The sequence below is a fragment of the Equus quagga genome, chromosome 2 (assembly GCF_021613505.1).
Source record: "Equus quagga isolate Etosha38 chromosome 2, UCLA_HA_Equagga_1.0, whole genome shotgun sequence".
NCBI lineage: Eukaryota > Metazoa > Chordata > Mammalia > Perissodactyla > Equidae > Equus > Equus quagga.
Window position 1 is genome coordinate 5,881,929 of NC_060268.1, and position 20,445 is coordinate 5,902,373.

General features: G+C 40.8%; 2 protein-coding genes across 8 annotated transcripts in view; one reads left to right on the forward strand and one right to left on the reverse strand.

The window, feature by feature from the left end:
• The window catches only part of TOGARAM1 (TOG array regulator of axonemal microtubules 1), an 83,869-nt gene extending 71,265 nt beyond the window's left edge, over nucleotides 1-12,604 (reverse strand). For 3 of the 6 annotated variants that reach the window (XM_046652509.1, XM_046652508.1, XM_046652506.1), the window contains exon 1: nucleotides 10,368-12,602. In XM_046652509.1, coding sequence (XP_046508465.1) covers nucleotides 10,368-12,413 — 2,046 coding nt within the window. In that variant the 5' untranslated portion in view covers nucleotides 12,414-12,602. Of the gene's footprint in view, nucleotides 1-10,367 lie in introns of all 6 variants that reach the window. The other 3 variants (XM_046652510.1, XM_046652507.1, XM_046652511.1) reach the window with 2 other exon arrangements.
• A 243-nt stretch (nucleotides 12,605-12,847) lies between these two features.
• Nucleotides 12,848-20,445, forward strand: part of KLHL28 (kelch like family member 28) — a 37,051-nt gene continuing 29,453 nt past the window's right edge. Inside the window, exon 1 of one of the 2 annotated variants that reach the window (XM_046652512.1) lies at nucleotides 12,848-12,995. The gene's annotated coding sequence lies outside the window, so the exon portion shown is untranslated. The remainder of the gene's footprint in view (nucleotides 12,996-20,445) is intronic. The other variant, XM_046652513.1, reaches the window with a different exon arrangement.

A 20,445-nucleotide genomic window follows, 5' to 3' on the forward strand; every position in this document is an offset into this window, starting at 1 on the left:
ATATAAGCTATTTTTAAAGGCTGCATAATATTCCATCGACTAGATATACCATTCTCCTCCTATGGAACATTTGAGTAGCTTCCAAAATTTCTGTTTAATATTGACAAGGAAGAAATTTCAGTGAGGGAAATGGTGCATACCTGGCTTAAGGTAACAGTGCTCATAAAAGATTTGCAGATCTTAGAAAGATTGTCACATATGTTACATAGCTAAAATATATTTTTAAAACAACTAAGATGCTTTCTTTGACATCCTTAGGCTTCCTACACAAGGCAGAGTACCCAGAGTGAACTTTTTGTAGCAGTCAGTTAACTCATAAAATGTGCAAACAAGACTATGTCCAGTCTGCAATTTTTTTCTCTGTTCTCATTCTTAGATTTCTACAATTTAGCCTATTAGCTGACTCTCTTACATGTAAGATAACAAACTGCAAAATAACAAACCAAATATTTCTGACTCCTGGTCTGCTGTTTACTCCTGGAAGTTTCACTACTATACTGTCCTGACTCTAACATGCGACTCAGACACGTGGCCTGAAAGCGCGTCTTTTCTGAGCCTGCACCTCGAGTCCGCATTAACCTTTCCTCACGACACTGACTGAGCAACGTGGCTCTTGCTCGCACAGTGACTCTGATTTTCAGGAAAGCCTGGTTCTGGTTCTGATTTTGACCGAGCGCACAGACAACACTTTCCACACAGACGGCAGGAGAGGTAGATGTGAGTTTTGATTTTTACGGTCTGACTATCAGGTGATGAGCATCCTGGCCAGGCGGCAGCTGACAGGGAACCTGGAATCTTGTTTCCTTGTTGGTGTGTTCTGTTGATGTTTGTTTTTAAATGTACTCATATGAGTTCCATTACTCTAATAATCCAAGCCCTCTTCCTCCATCTAAAACTTAAGGCGTTTACACGTTTTGATTATGGGTCCAATACCTGTCAATATCTACAAAAATCAAATTCCTATACCAAAGAAGAAAGGAAACAAAATCCGTAACATTCAAAAGTCAGCTTTCTTCAGTTTCTCTAAATAACTGAGTAACTGCAAATTAACATTACTTTAGAATTCTAAAGCTAAAGAAAGGATTGTAATGAAACATTTAATTATAAATTAGACAAACTCAGAAAAATGATGGTTTCCAAAAGCCAAATAAAACAATATACAATTCTCCAAATTTAAACAAGTTTAGCCTTTTAAAAACTAAGGAAATTCAATGCCATTACTGTATAGGATATGGACACTGAAAAAAAAGTCTCATTAAATTCCTGGAAATCACAATTCTCAATCCATTAGCTATCTATTTCTGTGTAACGAATTATGCCAAAATTTAGCAGCTGAAAACAACAAACATTATTCTCTCTCTTTCTGTGGATCAGGAGTTTGGAAGTGACTTTACTGGATGGCTCAACTCTCTCCAAGGCTGCAATTAAGGTGACGGCTAGGCTGCTGTCAGCTGAAGGCCTAGCAGACTGGAGGATCGCTGGAGTTCATTCAGGGGGCTACTGGCACAAGGCCTCAGTTCCTTGCTGTCTGGGCCTCTCCAGAGGGCTGGTCATGACATGGCAGCTGGCTTCCTCTGAGAAAGACAGCAACCAAAGTGGAAGCTGCAGTGCCTTTGTGTGTGTGTGTGTGTGTGTGTGAGGAAGACTGGCCCTGAGCTAACATCTGTTGCCAATCTTCCTCTTTTTGCTTGAGGAAGAGTGTCCCTGAACTAACATCTGCTGCCAATCTTCCTCTATTTTGTATGTGGGACACTGCCACAGCATGGCTTGATGAACAGTGTGTAGGTCCGTGCCCAGATCCGAGCCCGTGAACCCCGGGCCGCTAAGCAAAGCGTGCAAACTTAACCACTACGCCACTGGACCAGCCCCTGCAGTGCCTTTTTACAACTAGTTTCTGAAGTCATACACCATTATTTTTACTTTATCTGTTAGAAGTGAGTCATTAAGTCCAGACACATTCAAGGAGAGGGGAACTGGACTCCAGCTCTTCAAGGGAAGGATTGCAAAGAATTTGTGGAAATATACTTAAACCAGCACACAGCAATGATGCTTCCTTGATGGACCTAATCAATTTAATGGCGCTCAATTTTATGCTATTGTTTCCTCAGCTACTCAACATTCTTAATAGACTGGCACCTGCTTCTGCTGCCTTATAATTAGAGCCTCTAAGTTATACATAAGGTAAAATTTTCCACATGATAAATATGAAATATCTTTTGAGCAAACAATTTGGTATATCTTGTCTATTTATAGACAGTATTAATCAATCAGGACAAAATCAACTGGAACAAGCTCCTGTTCTAATTGGCTTATAAAAATCATTATTAACAGGTTAAGTGCTTATCTCACAGTAAACTAAGTAAAACCCAAAGATTTCTAAGATTTCTTTTACTTCTTATGATTTAAGTGCACTGTCTCTTTAAGAAGAAAAAAATGGGTCTTTTCAAAGCTGTACATTTGAGGGGAAACACAGACTAGCTGTGTGAGTTTAATTAATGGCCTCAGTCACTAGGTTAAAGAACAGGAAGAAAAATGCTCTTAAACAAACTTAAAAGTTGTAATATCTGGTATATAATTGTATAGTAAGAGTTCACATAAAAACCCTATTTAAAGACGGCTATTTGGACAAATCAGACTCATTTAAAAACAGCTATTTGTCTTTGCCTAGATTTATCACCATGTAAAAATAATATTAATATAATTGTGCAAACTTGAAATTATCTTCTCAGGAAAAGCCTAATTAACTTAAATTTCTTCTACTGGTTTCACAGGTTGAATACATTAACATCACTCTTTTTCAAAATATAAAACTGTTAAATCATATGTTCAATTAAATTTCATAATAGATAATACCTTTATTAAAAGGGACCAATTCTTTTCTTTTTAAAGATTTTATTTTTCCTTTTTCCTCCCAAAGCCCCCCGGTACACAGTTGTGTATTTTTAGTTTCAGGTCCTTCTAGTTGTGGCATGTGGGACGCCGCCTCAACGGGGCCTGATGAGAGGTGCCATGTCCGCGCCCAGGATCCAAACAGGTGAAACCCTGGGCTGCAGAGCACGTGAACTTAACCACTTGGCCACGGGGGCGGCCCCAGGATCAATTCTTATAATGCCACAAATCGTACGATGCTTAATATACTAGTTTATGTTGTAATTTTCAGACCCTTAGTTTAATATTTTAAACTAAAATTCAATTAATGAAAAAATCTTAAGACCCTGAACAATTTCTAATTAAGATAAAAATACAAATCACTAATTGCCAAATATGTTTTTATTTTACCCTTGTCTCTTATACACTATAGAATAACCATCAAATAAACAAGTTAAAGAATACATAAATGTCTTTGGATCCTGTTAAATACATGTTTATTTTTGCTACTTCAATCATTATAAAAAGGATATGAAATGTGCACTCATGGAGAGAATGAAAAAACAGTTCTTGGTTGCGTAACCCCTTAGTTTTTTTCTGTGTCTGTGAGGAAACAAAAGTTGGTTTCTTTGGGTAAGGTTATATTTAATATTTATAGCTGACACTGCCGTAGGTAAAAAAAAAAAAAGTTACAGGAAAATAAAAACATGTATACAAGGTAATAGAGATGTTTTGTCTCATTTAATACCTTTTTAAGGTTTTTCCAAAAAATTTATTTAAAAATTATTTTTCAGTTTTTAAAAAGATCATCTACATTGAGAATAGATAACCTTTTGGGTTGTTCATGATTTTGACAAGCATTAAAAATAAAACTTTTTTGGGCCAGCTGGGTGGTATAGCGGTTAAGTTTACCTGTTCTGCTTTGGCGGCCCGGGGTTCGCAGGTCCGGAACCCAGGCGTGGACCTAGCATCGCTCATCAGGCCATGCTGTGACAGTGTCCCACATACAAAGCAGAGGACAACTGGCATGGATGTCAGCTCATGGACCATCTTCCTCAAGCAAAAAGAGGAAGAGTGGCAACAGATGTTAGCTCAGGGCCAATCTTCCTCACAAAAAAACCATACACACACAAAAAAAACCCAAACAATAATTTGCAATTACAATAGAATAAATAATTTTTAAAAACAAAAAAAAAAAAGCTTTTCAAATTCTTGAGGCATCTCAATAAAATTTAAAAAAATTAATGACTACTTATTGGAAACAATCCAACATCTACATTGATATTAGAAATGCTTTCAGGATTATTCATGATTTTGACATGCTTTAAAACTAAGGGTTTATTTATTCAGATACGCCAATCATATTTTTAAAAGAAATTAAAAGCTACTTATTGGAAACTATCCAACATCCAAGGAAAATCTCAATTTTTAGGATTATGTTCATACCAAATACATTAGTGCAACTTACTCATTTTAGGTTTTCTACTACCTTTAAATTTGTCATTTTAAGTATCCTGCATCTTCCCCACATTCTTCAAATCCCTGATCCTGTTTCCCACGCTCAGCTTGCCTCTTAGTTACCAGAACGTGGAAGCCTCGCATCAGAGCCCTGCTCTCAAAACGTGGTTTGCGAACCAGCAGCACCAGCGACACCGAGGAGGAGGAGCTTGAGACACGCTGTCTCAGACCCCATTCCAGACAGACCGCATCAGAATCTGTACTTCAACACAGTCCCGCGGCAACTCACATGCAATTAAAGTTTGAGAAGCACTGTTCTAGAGCTCATATGTTCCATTCTTTTGACCTAAAAAACCCAAAACACACCCTTCTTGCTATCTTAAAATTTTCCTGTATCTTAAGTCATCTTCCTTTTGTTTTTCCTTCAGTTCCAGAAAAGTCTTTTCGGCTCTGTTTCCAAGCTAGCCTCTCTCTATACTTGCGTTCCTGACTCCTTTAGCCTTTATTTAGAACATTAATTCCTTGCCTTTCTCTCTCGAATATGATTACAGGGACCAGCTCATGCGTATCCTGCACATCTAACATCTATCACAGGGCAAGACACAGAGCAGGCGTGTTGAATTCACAAGGGCTCCTTTCTCGGCCTCTTTCAAAACAGGCGTTTCCTATTTAAAAATAAAACAGTAGTAACTCATCCTGCTATATCTTGCAAACTTGGCTTTTTTCTTTCACCGTCACATCCTTAGATTTTTTTCACTTAACAGATATTTGTTGATATTGATTGTGGACACAGCAGTATGGTTAATACTGTTACAAAAACCAAAAAAACCCAGTCCCTATCATCACAGTGCTCACCACCGCTCAGGAGAAAGAAGACATCGCTCTCATGTGTCAAATACCAAAAAGGGGGACAGCCAGGCAGTGCTCCAGAGGAGTCCACAAGCACACACTTGGCTTCACACGTGGCGGATGATCAAAAAGATGCTGAAAAAACGCTTACCGCCTACATTTTCTCAACTCACCTCATAAATTTTCAAATTTGGTCTCTGTCTAAAACATCCTTCTAAAACCACTCTTTTCCATGTCCCAGTGACCTTCTCAAAAGCAAACCTCGACCTTGAAAAAGCTACAGACCTAGTCAGTACGCACGCATGGAGCACGTATGCTCCTCACTTCTCAGTCTGGGTACTGACTGCCACGACTCTTACCACACTGCAGAGAAACCTGCTGAGAGAAACACAGCTACCACGGTAGCCAGCTAGGGACTGCTGACCCCACTAGCCTGATTACTTGACGCTACTAACCCATCAAAACACTCAGAAAAACACAGAAAGAGACGCAAAGTTAGCATGTCACAGGAATCTGGTTATTAGTTCATGATACGTCAGGGCACAAAAATAATCAACTAAATAGTGGAAACAAAAACAGAACTAAAAAGTCTAAACACTAAAAAGTAAGAGAACAGTTAAATAGACCATGATACTATACGATCCGGTATTAAAGAGCCATTAAGCACCCTACTACAGATTATTTGATATTAAAGAAAAAAACGTTCATGGTAAAGTAAGTGAAAAGGGGAGGCTGTCACGTACAGAAAAAGAATCTGTACATGTATACATCAACTGAAATGAGAGATGAAGGACAGGCAAGAAAACACTCAGTGCAGACCTCTCTCAGGACTGGGCTTGCTGAAAAATTTAAATTTCCTCCTTGTGCTTTTTCATATTTTCCAAATTTTCTATAATGAGCACGTATAACTTTTTTACAATCAGAAGAATTCTTAACAGGAAATTAAGAAGATAAAATTAAGAGAAAAGTGCCTTCAAAAATTATTTTACAAGTAGCAGGCTGAATATATAAGAAGAAGTGATGCCTTCCAGTTTTCATTCCCCTCAGCCTCCCGCGCATTTCCCAGCGCTGACGTGCCTCCTGAAGCCCTCCACTTCACTCCTCAAACCTCGCCCTTCTGGCTTCTCTTCCAGCTCAGCGGTGCCCTTTCTCTTTGCCTTCTTTGGTTCTCTCTCCCACTGCTTCTCCCCCCGGGACTGTGTGCCAAGGCTGAGTCTTCACCACTCTGCTCTGGCTCTGTAAGCCTTCACTGGAGCCCACGATCGCCACAGGTTCAGCAATTACTTCTCAGTACGCAGCTTCCAAGATCTATATCTCTAGTTCTCTTTGTCTCTTGAATAGTAGTCGTCACACTCAACGGGAATAGTCTATCTCCCTCCACCTAAAATTAATTTTTCCCCAAATTAGCTTCCTCTTTTTGGGCCTTCTTATGCGTATTCATGAATCTCTTCTGCATTTTGTCACCTCATTCAGATTTTAGAGTTATTGCTCTTTCTCTCCCTCTCCTCCGTCACTAAATCCTTTGAAATCTCTCTTACATCCATCACTTTCTTTCTAGTCTAATCCCAAGACCCTGCTAATCCTCACACCTAAAGTAGTCCAATAAGTGTGGGTCTATCTTGTAAGTCTTTAGTCTCTAGTTTCTCTAAAAAACAGGAAACAAACACACACGATCTATATATTGCTCCTGTTGTGATTAATTTTCCTAAAACATTGCTTAAAAACAACAAAAACAAAACCCAAACAATGCTGTAGTCTCAAATCATGGTCAAAATAACAGGCTAACCTCTTTAGCCTGGCAATTCAGGGGTGGCCAATCCAGCCCCCGCCTCCCTCTATAACCTTACCTCCTCCTGCTACACTACAAAAGTCATCCTTCCAAGCAAACCAGTCTGTTCATCTTCAAAATGAGCTATAGGAGCACGTATTTAGAACACTTATGAGTTTTTCTGGAAGCTCTGCTGTTTAATGTCACTAATCAATGCTTTATGTGGACAAGACAAAAATAACGGATTAACAGTAGACCGCAAACGTTAAAGCGGAGCCTGGGCCAGAGCCAGTACAAATCAGACCAGGGGCCGTGACATTCTGGAAAAGGCAAAACGATGGAGACAGTAAAAAGATCAGTGGTTGCCGGGAGTTGGGGGTGGGGGGGTGCGAATAGGAAGAGCACAGAAGTTTTTAGGGCAGCGAAACTATTCTGTATGATACTACAATGGCGGATACTGGACTTGCATATAATTGCCCAAGCGACAGAATGTACAGGATTAAGAGTAAACCCTAGTGTAAAACTATGGACTTTGCATAATAATGATGTATCAGTGTCGGTTCATCAACTGTAACAAATGTACCACTGTAGTGAGGGATGCAGTGCCGGAAGCTGTGCATGTGTGGGGGCAGGGGGTATATGGGAAATCTCTGTTCTCTCTGTTCAAATTTGCTGTGAACCTAAAACTGCTTTAAAAAATGTTTATTAATTAAAAAAATATATATATACACTTTAAAAAACTGCACACATAAAACTATCTAAATATTTAATCCCTGTCCTCCATCAAGATGCACACCATTTCTGAACAAGAAAGTGTAACTTAATTTCTGGGACAAGTTTTAATTTCACCACAGCATCTTTCAAAAGCAACATATGTCTACACTGGAATTTCAGAAATGCACTTATTTTCAGATTCTTAGTGCTTTGGCCAGCACCAGAATCTTTTTAATACACTAACGCTTTATTTTAGACTTGACATCTAACAAGCACTGTTAAGATCAATGTTTTCAGAAAATCATTCACTGCCAGGTAATGTTTACAATACACAAGAATAACCATATAACAAGGTTATGTAAATGTGAAAATTATTTCAAAAAACTGACAAATTTTGGAACTAGAAGGAACAAGAGGGAACATTCAGTTTACCTCCATCCACTGAATCTACTGCAAAAAGTACGAACTCCTGAGTTGCAAAATTGCTCTCCATACTCTGCCCCCGCCTACGTTTCCAGCCTCATTGGCTACTTCCCACCAAATGCCTTGCTTCAGATGTGCAGAAATGCACCATTCTTATTAATTTGCTAAGTCCTCTCATAACTCTCATAACATACTCAGTGAACATATACCCCTCCGGTGTGAAATTCACGAGGACACAGCCACACTTACTCAACTCTTATACATATTTTATCACACTGTTGGAATCATAATCAGCCAGAAAACAATTAATGTAAGAAAAGTTTGAACAGAGAACTCTGACTATGGGATAATTCTACCCAGAAAAAGAACTGAAATCTTGAACTTTAGCAGGTAGGTACTTGTTGTGCTAATTATCTTTTGTGTATTGTAGGATACAGCATATGAATAAATATGCCTGATGCTGGAAACCAGGGTTTTATTGTGGGAAAAGGGAGATACAAATATGAACAAAGGAAGGTGAGGCAGAACGCTGTAGCGCTGAATTTGAGTTGGAAGTATCAGCACGAATTCATTAAAAAAAAGGTACTCCCTGGTTCTGGCCACTGAAAGGGCCAATTCGCAATGGTAAGCAACAGCAATGAGAACATCTATACCCAGACTTTGGTTTTTCCATTTTCCACTAAAAAAAGCAGTTCTAGGGCTCTTGAAAAAATGGTTTGCTTCCAGGTCTGGAGCAAGAAAACTACAAGGTAAGCCTGGGCATCATGTTATATTTAAGTTAAGGAAGTTATTCAAAGACTAAAGAGTCATGTCAAAGGATAAAGGAGCCAGCCACTAGTCAAATTTGAGACAATTATGGCATCAAAAGGAATACTCAGGTACTTAATTATTACACATAGAATAAAAAATGATGTCAGGTAACAAATATAGAAGAAACGTTACAATTTTTTTTAAAAGTTATCCTTTTTTGTAGCCCCCAATGTAATAAATGATACAGGTAAGGATAGTGGATGCTAAGAACAGTGGGTAAAGTTGGTGGGCCATTCATAGGGTCTCAAACTATCATCCTACAGATCAAGTGCTAATTATAAAGAGGAAAATAAACCTTAACAATGGAGTGATCCGGCTATCACCACCTCAGCCAAGTGATAACATTTAGCATCACCAATAATGGGACAACCTGATATTATAAGCCTTATGACGTGATGTAATGAGACGTTTGCAACATCTTCTATGTAAGGTTTTCGATAAAACTATTTACCTTGAATGTAATCATAAGGAAACAATCAGATAAATTAAGAACATGGGAAATTCTACAAAACAGCCACCTCAGTCTTCAAAAAAGTCAACATCACGAAACAACAAAGAAACAAACAGGTGGGCATACTGTTCTAGATAGAAGAAACGTTAATCACATAAACCTCGATTGGATACCGGATGATAAAAGTTAAACAAATACTATAAAACACATTTTGAGGACAATCGGAGAAATTTAAATACAGGCTAAATATTATCTATTACTGAATTACTAGTGACATTCTGAGGTGTGACAACGGTATGATGGTTACAAAGGAGAACATCACTCTTAGGAGATACATGTGGAAAGGGTTAGGAGTGAAATGCCAACATATCTGCACTTACTTTCAAATGGTTCAGCAAATATGGAGCACAAGTGGCAAGATGATAACAATTGGTAAAAATAAATGAAGTACATGGATATTCATTATACTGTTCTTTTAAGTTATCTGTAGATTTGGAATTTTCAAAATAAAAACTTTGGGGGAAAAAATCTCAGTTCAGATGTCCTATCTTCCCAGAAAGCTTTTTTGACTTTTCTAGCGGAATTATTTTTTTCTATTCTCAGTATTCCCACAGGACTCTCCATACTTCTACTTTAGCACTTTAGAGGTCTGACCCTTCCCTAAACTTCACGGGACAGCCTCTTTCATTCCCAGAACTTAGCTCTTTATCTGGCACCTATTAGGTATTCAGTCTTTGTTTTATGAATGAGATAACTGCTATGCCAAAGTGACAGGCCAAATCTGAAATCCAGGTATTGTCTGTATCACATGGTGCCCCAGATTTAATCAAATCCATCAATCAGGAAGCCTAGTAAACATTCCCATGTGAGCTGTACCATTATAAGAGACACCCATAGCAGCATTCAAATTGATTTTAAAACAGCATAACAACCCTCAAGCAGCCTCATCCTTAAGTCACTATAGGCATATTTTCATTTTAAATTCTTTTATAGTTTCAACTCAAGGAAATGAAAGAAGATGCATACCTGTTCTATATCCTTGGAACTGGAGGTCTGGTTTTCTCCCATGACTCCAGACTGCTCATTTTCCCATGGTAGTTTACTTTTTCCTTTCCCTGCACTTAATACCCTTCGGGTACAGATAGTTGGACTGTAAGATCCATAAATTTGCATGCTCTCCCTCGTGTGGTCACCGCAGTGACAGTGTGCACTCTGAGTTCTGTTACCAGCCAAAAGCCAGTCTGTATCTGCTCCATGTGCCAAATGGCTTGCCCTGCCCTGGGCAGATGATGGCATGAGTATCGCATATTCCACAAATCCCTGTTCTGTTAACCGTGGGAGGGTTTTCCTAGCCAGTCTGGCCTGCACGGCATTCATCACTCCATCTCCATTATCTTGCAGTTCAACAGTATCCACAGCTTTGAAAAGGATGCTGGTTTTACCTGAGCCCATTGATGACGCCAACACAGCAAAGGCTTCGAGAGCTGCTTGGCGTACCCTGCGTTTGCTGTCTACAAGAGCTGGGGCAAGATCAAAAGACAGTTTGGGTAAGTCAAAATCCTCACTGGGATAGGTCAGGAGGGAGCAGATGCAAATGTTCACCACCTCCTCTCTCACTCTAGAATGCTTATGTTTGAGGTGGTCCAGGAGTAAACAAAGCACCTGTTGAGGACCTACTTCCTTCATTAGCTTGAGGAAGATTTTCATGTACTCTTGTTTGATCACCAACTTGTTGTCTGCCAGCACTTTGACAGAAGCTGCTATAACTGGTCCCAAGAACTGTTGTACCTGCTCTCCGAGGCGAATAACCAGTAAATGAAGGACCTGAAGTGTGCCATGGACTACTTTGAAGTTAGAATCGTCTAACAAATTATACAGTAAGCTAATGAAACCGACGAGACTAGAATGAGGGGTGGAACTAGGGTTAAATCGCCCCATCACCTGCTTCAATTCCTCAACGGCCTGAGTCCGGCTCTTATAGTCTTCCTGATCCAACAATCTTGAGTGCAGCTCCTGAGGAATAATCCCAAACTTAAGATTGCTGTTGGAAAGAGTCACTGCACAGGGAAGGGGATCTTCAGGAAATCCAGAGGCTTCAAGTTCCAGATAATAAGGAACCTGACTTCCAAATTGGGACTCCAGGCGGCGGTTGTAGTGTCTCCTCAGCGCAGACGGCAGGCGAGAGATATAGGATTGAAACCTCTCTTGGCCAAGTCGCTCCCCAATTTGCTGAAGGGCAGAGAAAGCTGTCTCAGATTCTTCCTCTAGCTCCTGATCGCCAAGCTTTCGGGCCAGGGCTATTATCACCTCGGTAAGATCCAGGCCGAGCAACAAATCCTCAGGAGTAAGCAAGACAGGAAACAGCAGCGCGGTGGAAGCCCTCAGCCGGGCATCGGGGCTTTCAAGTCCCTGCTGTATGAGCGTTCTCAGCACCTGCCCAGAACTACGTTTCAGACATATGTGTAGGATCTGCAGCGCATCCTTCCGCAGGGCTGGATTCTCTTCCCGTAAGGAGACAACCAGTTGAGGCAGAAGTGCTAAGCTAAAGGCCTCTTCCAGCTGGCCCGCCTCCCCCTGACCGCGGAGCACGTCCGAGAGGAGCTGCAGGCAGAGCCGCTTCTCATCACTGCCTCCTTCCACGAGCACTCGGCCCAGGGCCCGATACAAGGCTTCCTTCCGCCGGGGGAAGCCCAGCCGACCGCCCCGCCGCGGCAAAGCAGCCTGCAAAGCCTGGAAGGCCTCGGAAGGGTCCGGCGCGGCCCGGAGAAGCTGAAGGAGCCGAGTCTCCTCTTCGTCTCCCCCTGACGAACTCCCTCCAGACCCAGCCCAACTGCTTGAGATGGTCTCCGCGGGCATCAACAGGGTCGACGCCAGAGGCGAGGGCGTCGGGGGGCAGGAGCCGTGGTCCCCGGCAGCCCCACGGCAGCAGTAGCTTTTCTCGCCTCTCATGGTGCCCCCACCTCGACTGTCATCAGTCTCTGGGGCGGAAGGTCGACTGCGGCTCTCGAGGCGACAGGCACGGAGGGCTGGCAGGGGAGGCAGCAGGAGCAGCGCGGAGCGCGCAGCCGCCATGGAGGGTCGTCAGGTGGCAGAGGCTGGAGGAAACCATCATCTCCCAAGGGCTCGATGAGCCCAGCCTTCCTGTTCCTCTCCAAGCCCCTAGTGCAGAGGAGGAAAAGGAGCACCCCCAGCCAGCTGCCAGGCCGCCCCCGACTCCGCGAGGCTGCCTTCGGCAAAATGGCCCCCGCTTGGGCCCCAGACCCCGCAGCTGCCGCCAGGCGTAACTAGGGGCACCACGTGACCAAACCGATAGCTTCCATGGAGATGGACCCAGCGCCGACCCCTTGACCCGGAAATCAACCTGCGGTGGTGCACGCTGGGTCGTGTAGTCCACGTCAGGTGTTGAGAGTAGGCTGAAGGCTCCTGGAAGAGGAAGTGAGAACGTAGCGAACGTAGCTAGCGCATCTGGCGCGGAGCGGGCGAGGAAAGGTGAGGGCATCGGCCGGAAGTGACGCCCTGCCCGCTCAGGGCGGAAGTTCCCCGCCCCAGCTGTAAGAATTGGGGTTTGGCTAGAGGCGAGCGAGGATCCCGGCCGGGCTCCAGTTGTCCACGGCTCCTCCTCCTGTCGCGGCCGGCGTGCTTCCCGGGACTCAGGTATTTTCCTTTTGCTGTGGTCCTGCGGCGCCGGCTTTGCAGAGGTGTGGCTGCGTGCCGCTGGAGGGAGAGGTCCAGAGATGCCCGGGAGCGGGCGGGGAGAGCGGCGACATCTTCTTGTGCAGGGCTAGTTATCGCGGCGGACGCGGCGCTTCGCAGCCCTGAGCGAGTGCGGTCCTCCGCCTGCCGTCCGCCGACCGGGCACGAGGTCTCACCGAGGCCGAGCTCGGGGCTCGGGTACTTTCTTTCAAATTCTGGTCTTTGGGGCCCTTCCTCTCCCCGCCGTCCCTCTACCCCCTTTTCCTACTTCGCTTACCTCCGGCCGTGGAGGGTTAATGGTTTTCTGTCATTTTTCCTTGCCCTCATCTCTTTAAGTCCTCTCTGAAAACGCACTTAGTCTGGAGATGCCTGCTTTCCCCCGGAGGCGAGCGCCTCTCCCTTGCGCGTTTTGTCTCCTGATGCGGTTCCCGCTGGGACTCGCCCTTGCCCCCTCCGCGCCCTCCGCCGCCCCGGCCTCCCCGCAGGATCCTCGCGCGGCTCTGCAGCCTTCCAGTCTCCTGGAAACCGAGACTGCAAACACGATTTCAGTTGCGGCGCCAGTTCTTGGCATCACGGTCCTAAGAGTATTCTGCCCTGTAGATTTCGGGCTGATAAATAGACATTTCTTTGTCTTGGGCCAACTGTGAATTTGGTGAGCGTTTTCTCCTTGTAAATGAAACTTGAGCGGACACAATTGAAGAACTGGAGTGTCTGGTGTGAGGTTGGATGTTTTGGAGTTGGCAGAGAATTTTTTTTTGATGGAGTAACAGTTACTTTTGGATGACCCAGTGAGAAGTCTGAGTTATCATTTTAAGACTCCAGTTTATGCACTTTAAATGCGAGTGTTCCTACCCTACTCTGTACCACATGGGATGTCTTAGAATAATTGAGTCACATATGTCAAACCACTTTATAAATAATGTTTCTGGATAATGCAAGCTCAAAACTAATGTCTGGATGTTGTCTTAAAGCACAATTTGAATATCAGGGGTTTTTTTTCTTTCTTTTGCAAGTAGAGTAAATGTAAACGGAGCTTATGTAAACATGCATTCTTATGTTTTGGTTTAAGTTCTAGGTTGTTACTTTCATTTTGATTAGTCATTTTGGTGTTTAAATGAGCCTGCCTAAATTTGGTTTGGCTATTTTTCACTAGACCAAAAAAAAAAAACCACTTTTTCACTTTTTATTTCGGGAGCAGAGTAAGGGCAGGGAGTGAAAACCAAGAGATGATTGTAGCAGTTGTCAATGAGAAGGAATGTGTGATTTCCAATGAAAGAAGCTCAAATTTCTACTTTTTCTCGTGTGCTCAGACTTCAGCATCCCAATTCAAACTAAACTAAATAAGAGAATGATGTACACATTAGAATGTACACATTAGAATGCCAGTTTATGTTGAAATAAAAGATAACCCTTTCCAGTGATCAGAATTTTCAGGTTGAAAATCCAGTGCACTCTTTGTATCCAAGAACTGGGGAAGCCAGGTTAATAAGGAGAGGTTGTGTGGGGATCATGGAGTCAAGAAAGGGAACCTGGAAAGTTTTGAGTGATCTTTCATCATCAAAGTTATGGTAGAAGCTTAAGAATTACCCCTTCTCTCTAGAGCGAATACTTTTGAAGGGGCTAGGATACTGAAACCAACCAGTTATCATGTTCTTTTCCTTGGAATAAAGCAATGTGAGTCTTCATTTTGGCCCCTTTTCTCGGTCCTGTAGATCACTATGTTATAGATTGCAACTTATTTTATATCTGTTACATTTAATTTCCTTGATGAAGACTTGGAAGATAGATTAGTCTCTATGGTCGATGTTTAGAAAATAGGACTTCATCAGCATCGCACATCTTACTATTTATCTTTTAGGGTTATTTGTGAAAGATAAATCTTGCATATACTTTTAATGCGTATTCTGCTTATTTCCTTTACAAAGCAGGTTTTTAAAAAATCTTGGAATCCAGGGAATTCTGGGAATTGTGTATTGACTAGTAAAGCCTTTTGACAACAAACACATAGATACTGCGAACAGATTGTTTGTTACCAGAAGGGAAAGGGGAAGGGTGAAATGGGTAAAGGGGAACATGTGTATGGTGACGGATGGTAATTAGACTTTGGTGGTGACACAATATAGTCTATACGGAAGTCAAAGTATAATAATGCACGTCTGAAATTTATATAATGTTATAAACCAATGTTACCTCAAAAAAATTTTTTTGAAAGCCAACTGAAAAAAAGCCTTTTATATTTAATCATTGATAAAGGGAGGATAAAAGTATTTTAATCAAATTCCAAAATAGTGGAATATGTTGCTAGGTATATTGATAGTACATCTCTGAAAGTTGAACGGGGCTAATTAAGGATACGTTGGAAATAGCAAATTCAGGTAAAATAAGTTAAAAATATGTAGAAATAATTTCAAAAAAGTTTAGTTAAATTAATGGACTGCAGGAGTATTTGTAATACATACCTTGATTTTTTTTGAGCTGAACTTAAGCAAGATAAACCCAAATGACCCAAAAACATCCTTTATTTCCACAGAGCTAAGATACTAATTGATTGGATGAACTATTGTAGGGTTTCCCGTGTTCTTACTCAAATTTTACAGACATCCAGGAATATTGGGAATCGGTGTGAATTCAGTAAACTATTAAGAATTTCTATAGTTTGAGGGGCTGACCCAGTGGCCCAGCGGTTAAGTGGGCACGTTCCACTTCTCTGCGGCCTGGGGTTCGCCAGTTCGGATCCCAGGTGCGGACATGGCACCGCTTGGCACACCATGCTGTGGCAGGTGTCCCACATATGAAGTAGAGGAAGATGGGCACGGATGTTAGCTGAGGGCCAGTCTTCCTCAGCAAAAAGAGGAGGATTAGCAGTAGTTAGGTCAGGGCTAATCTTCCTCAAAAAAAAAAAAAAAGAATTTGTATAGTTTGAGAGTTACTGTGAAGAAATGCTATGCCAATGAAGGTGCTATTAATATTAACAAATAATTATACTACTACTACTATTTATTGAGTGTGTGCTGTGTGCCATACACTGTTTTAGGTACAGAGTGAATATTAACTCATTTAATCCTCAACCATTTTTTGAGGTTACATCTACGTTTGTGCTCTGGCACATTTTATGGATGTTTCCATTGGAAAGTAATTGGATAAAGAAGGAAAGTAAAATTCAAATTCGTTAACTTAGCTGCTTAGAGCTTTGGGAAAATTTTATTGGGGGAGAGTGTTGAAACTACAGGATAAAATTAGATTTTTCATTATTAATCATTCATATCTTTTATTATGTATTATTTGATTATGTATCTTGATCTTTTTGGGGTTTCTGTTGAACCTTTTTAGTTTCTTGTTTCAGTCAAAACTTTAACATGGTGACGAAATTGTGAGCTTATTTTTATACATGTGGGATATGAACAGGTTTTCTTAACTTTATCAGTGATATGTTTTCATTTACTTAGGTTTGTGTTCCTGAGCCCTTGTGCATTTCTGAGTCAAAACTATAATTTTAAACAAAAATCCAGTTTTTGTTGCATTTTAAGCAGTAATCCGTGTAAGTTAGCAGGATTTCACATCCATTGCAGTCAGTTTTTCAGTGGACGTGTTATTATATAACTGAGAGCTTTTACTGGCTGTAATAATGGCTTTGGGGACTTGCTTGCTTCTGTGTTATTTTTGAACCCATGATATGATTCATATTCTAATAGCCTTCTAATTTTACTTTTGTTTCTCCAGATATAATGAAAGTTAATCTCAGTGAAAAGTTCTTCCATAGGCTCACTGATAGAATTATATGCCATCCTTAGTTGAATTCTTCTGTGATGAGAGTTGAACTGTGGGAAAGAAAAATTTAGGAAAAGAGCTGATAGGATAAAATATTCTCCTCATTTCATAAATCACGCATTTTAGAGAAAAGTATACAAGTGTTTGGATTTTTTTAAAAACAACCCTCCTTTCTGTTCACCATTTGCTCTCATTGTAGCAGATACTTGCCTCCCAGCTGATTTCAGCACCAGTGTTTTGTAGCTTAGGTGTCAATTAAGTAGTCCCTAAGCTCACAGCTTGACCTTTCGTAGCTTCCTTTAGGAACCTGAAATTGTGAAGCTGCTGCAGACTATGGAAAGTTTGATTTTATTTTAATTTTATTCTACATTATCTTTATATTGTGGATGTTTATGTAACAAATGAATGTGATTAGAAGTGAAGTACAATGCTATTTTCAAATGGATACCATTTATTCAATATTGACTAATCCAGTTACCTGGATTTAGAGTACTCCTGAGTGTTTGTTTTCTGGCACCAAAGTTAAAAACAAAGAGTATGTTAAGGATGTGGGAAAGAAGGATCCCCCCTGCTAGCATGTAAATAACAGAAGGGAGTGCTTGTTCCGTGGATTCCTGTCTATGTTGTTTTGAAGCCCTGATCCGCTGTTGTATCTGACCCACATAGTGTGTGTATATATCTTATATATGTGTATATGCATGTGATCTATCCTATTTGGGTTTCTCTTCTGCACCTTTTTAGTTTCTTGTTTAAGTTAAAACTTTAATAAGATTAAGAAATTATGAGCTTATAAGTGAGGCAGTATAAATTATTATTTAAGAACTCAGGAGAAAGAGTGCCAAGGTTTAAATCTTGCTTTGGGCTTAATTTTTCTGTGCCTCAGATTTCTGCATCTGTGCAGTGTGCAGAAGAATAATAACAGTCTCTATCTCATGGTGTTACTCTGCTGATGAAGGGAGTTAACACATGTAAAAAGCTTAGAACAGTAACTGGTGCATTATGACAACCAAACAAAGGTGTTTTGGATGCTCTTTATAGAATAATTTAGTCTTGTTGGGAGTGGCAGCAATTATAAATTGGTTCAGTAAATATTTTAAGCTGGTCAACACTGTTCAGCATTCTGATTTTTTGAATGTAATGTGTAGAGAACATTGTTCTAAGATTAAGAAAACATCGTCCCAGTAATGTCTCTTACTAATTGTGTGATTTTGTTAATTTATTTAAACTCTCTGAACTTCAGATTCCTCATCTGGCAGTCTTATGCCAAGTTTAGTGCCTCATCTATATATTCTTTTTTTTTCTGTGCTAAATTTCATAAACATGCAAAAGTAGATCAATATGAAGAACCCTCATGTCCGTATTACCCGGCTTCAATAGGTACCATCTCATGACATCATCTTCGTCTCCATCAACCCCTCATCCTATATTAGTTTGAAGCAAATCTCTGACATCATGTTATTTTATCTATAAATATTTCAGTATATATTTGTAAAAGATAAAAACTCTTAAAAACATAACTACAGTTTCACTGTTCAGCAACAAAAAATAACAGTGATTAGTTAACAGAATGCATAATCCAGTCAGTGTGCAAATTTCCAGTTGTCTCCTAAATGTCTCCTGTGTGTGTGTGTATGCATGTGTGCTCATGTGTCTCCATGGTTCACAGGTTGTATTTGGTTGATATGTCTCTTAAGTTTATTTATTTATTTTTTTTTTGAGGAAGATTAGCCCTGAGCTAACATCTGCTGCCAATCCTCCTCTTTTTGCTGAGGAAGACTGGCCCTGAGCTAACATCTGTGCCCATCTTCCTCTACTTTATATGTGGGACGCCTACCACAGCATGGTGTGCCAAGCGGTGCCATGTCTGCACCCAGGATCCAAACTGGCGAACCCTGGGCCACCAAAGTGGAATGTGTGAACTTAACTGCTGCCCCACCAGGCCGGCCCCTTCTTAAGTTTATTTTAATCTGTAGGTTCATTCTCTTTCTTTTTACTTCTTTCCGTTTATTTGTTGAAGTATCTATGTATTTATTCTATAAGATTTCTCACAGTCAAGATTTTTTGCTGATTGCATCCTTCTGTTGTTTTATATGCTTTTCTATTCTCTCTGTTTCTTGTAATTTAATAGTTGAATCTGGACGTTGACTACATGTTTGATTTTAGTGTTTGGGGTGGGCAGGTGCAAGAATATTCATCGGTGGTGTTATCATCTTCTGTCAGAGGGCCCTGCTGTCTACTTGTCTCTTCGTGATGTTAGCAGCACTTCATAATCAATGCCTACCTCCGTCAGTTCATTAAGATTGCAAAATGGTAATCTATCATTCCTTCTTTATTTATTAACTGGGGTACTTTTATAAAAGGAAACTTTTCCTGATCTATTTGGTAACCCAGTGGTACACTTAGTATAGGGAAGGCATGATAAATGCTTGATTCTTTCCCTTTATTTACTAGGTTTCAAATAATGAGTTACTTCATCAGCATCCTCCAGTGATGATCAAGTAGGACTTGTAAAAAATTCTAGGGGCCAGCTCCATGGCCAACTGGTTGAGTTTGTGTGCTCTGCTTCGGTGGCCCGGGGTTTCGCTGGTTTGCATCCTGGGCGCGGACATGGCACCACTCATCAAGCCATGCTGAGGCGGCGTCCCACATGCCACAACTAGGAGGACCCACAGCTAAAAATACACAACTGTGTACTGTGAGGGGCTTTGGGGAGAAGAAGGAAAAAACATTTTTAATTTAATTTTTTTTGTGAACTCATGGATTTAAGCGTGTCTGCTGTGTTTTAATGAATTGCACTTATTATTACTGATGATGAGCTTGTCCTATCTTGGACAAGTAAGAGCCTCTTCAGTTTGACTCCTAAGTTTTTTATGACCTTAGTCATCAGTGATGGCTTACTTGCTACCTAGTATGTAAAGATTCTAAATTTATCTTGACGTTTTCTGCCCCAGGTCTGGAATCAGCCATTTTTCCAAGGAGTTCTGTTTCCCTGGAGGGAAATTATATTTTGGGACCACATCTGAGTGCCAAGAGTGCTTTTTGTTATGGGGTTGCTGATAATTTATAGCCCTTTTCAGTAGACAGAGCTAGGAAATATAATTTTTTTCCTTAAAATATTATTATATATTTTATACATTTGTGTATCCCTTATATGTATTTTATGTTTTATACATAAATTATGTATTAGTATACAGTCATACATCACTTAACGACCTGGATGCATTCTAAGAAATGTGTCATTAGATGAGTTCGTTGTTGTGTGAACGTCAAAGAGTGTACTTTCACAAACCTAGATGGTATAGCCTACTATACACCTAGGATATATGGCACTAATCTTATGAGACCACCATCATATATTTGTTTGGTTGTTGACCGAAACGTCATTGTGTTGTGCGTGACTATATATAAATAATGTTGTTTCTATATGTATTTCTTCTTCTTTTTTTTAAGGTATGCTTTTTGGTGAGGAAGATTGGCCCTGAGCTAACATCTGTTGCCAATCTTGCTCTTTTTTTTCTCTCTCCCCAAAACCCCAGTACATAGTTGTATATTCTAGTTGTAGGTCCTTCTAGTCCTTCTATGTGGGATGCCGCCACACCATGGCCTGATGAGCTGTGTGTATGTCTGCACCCAGGATCTGAAC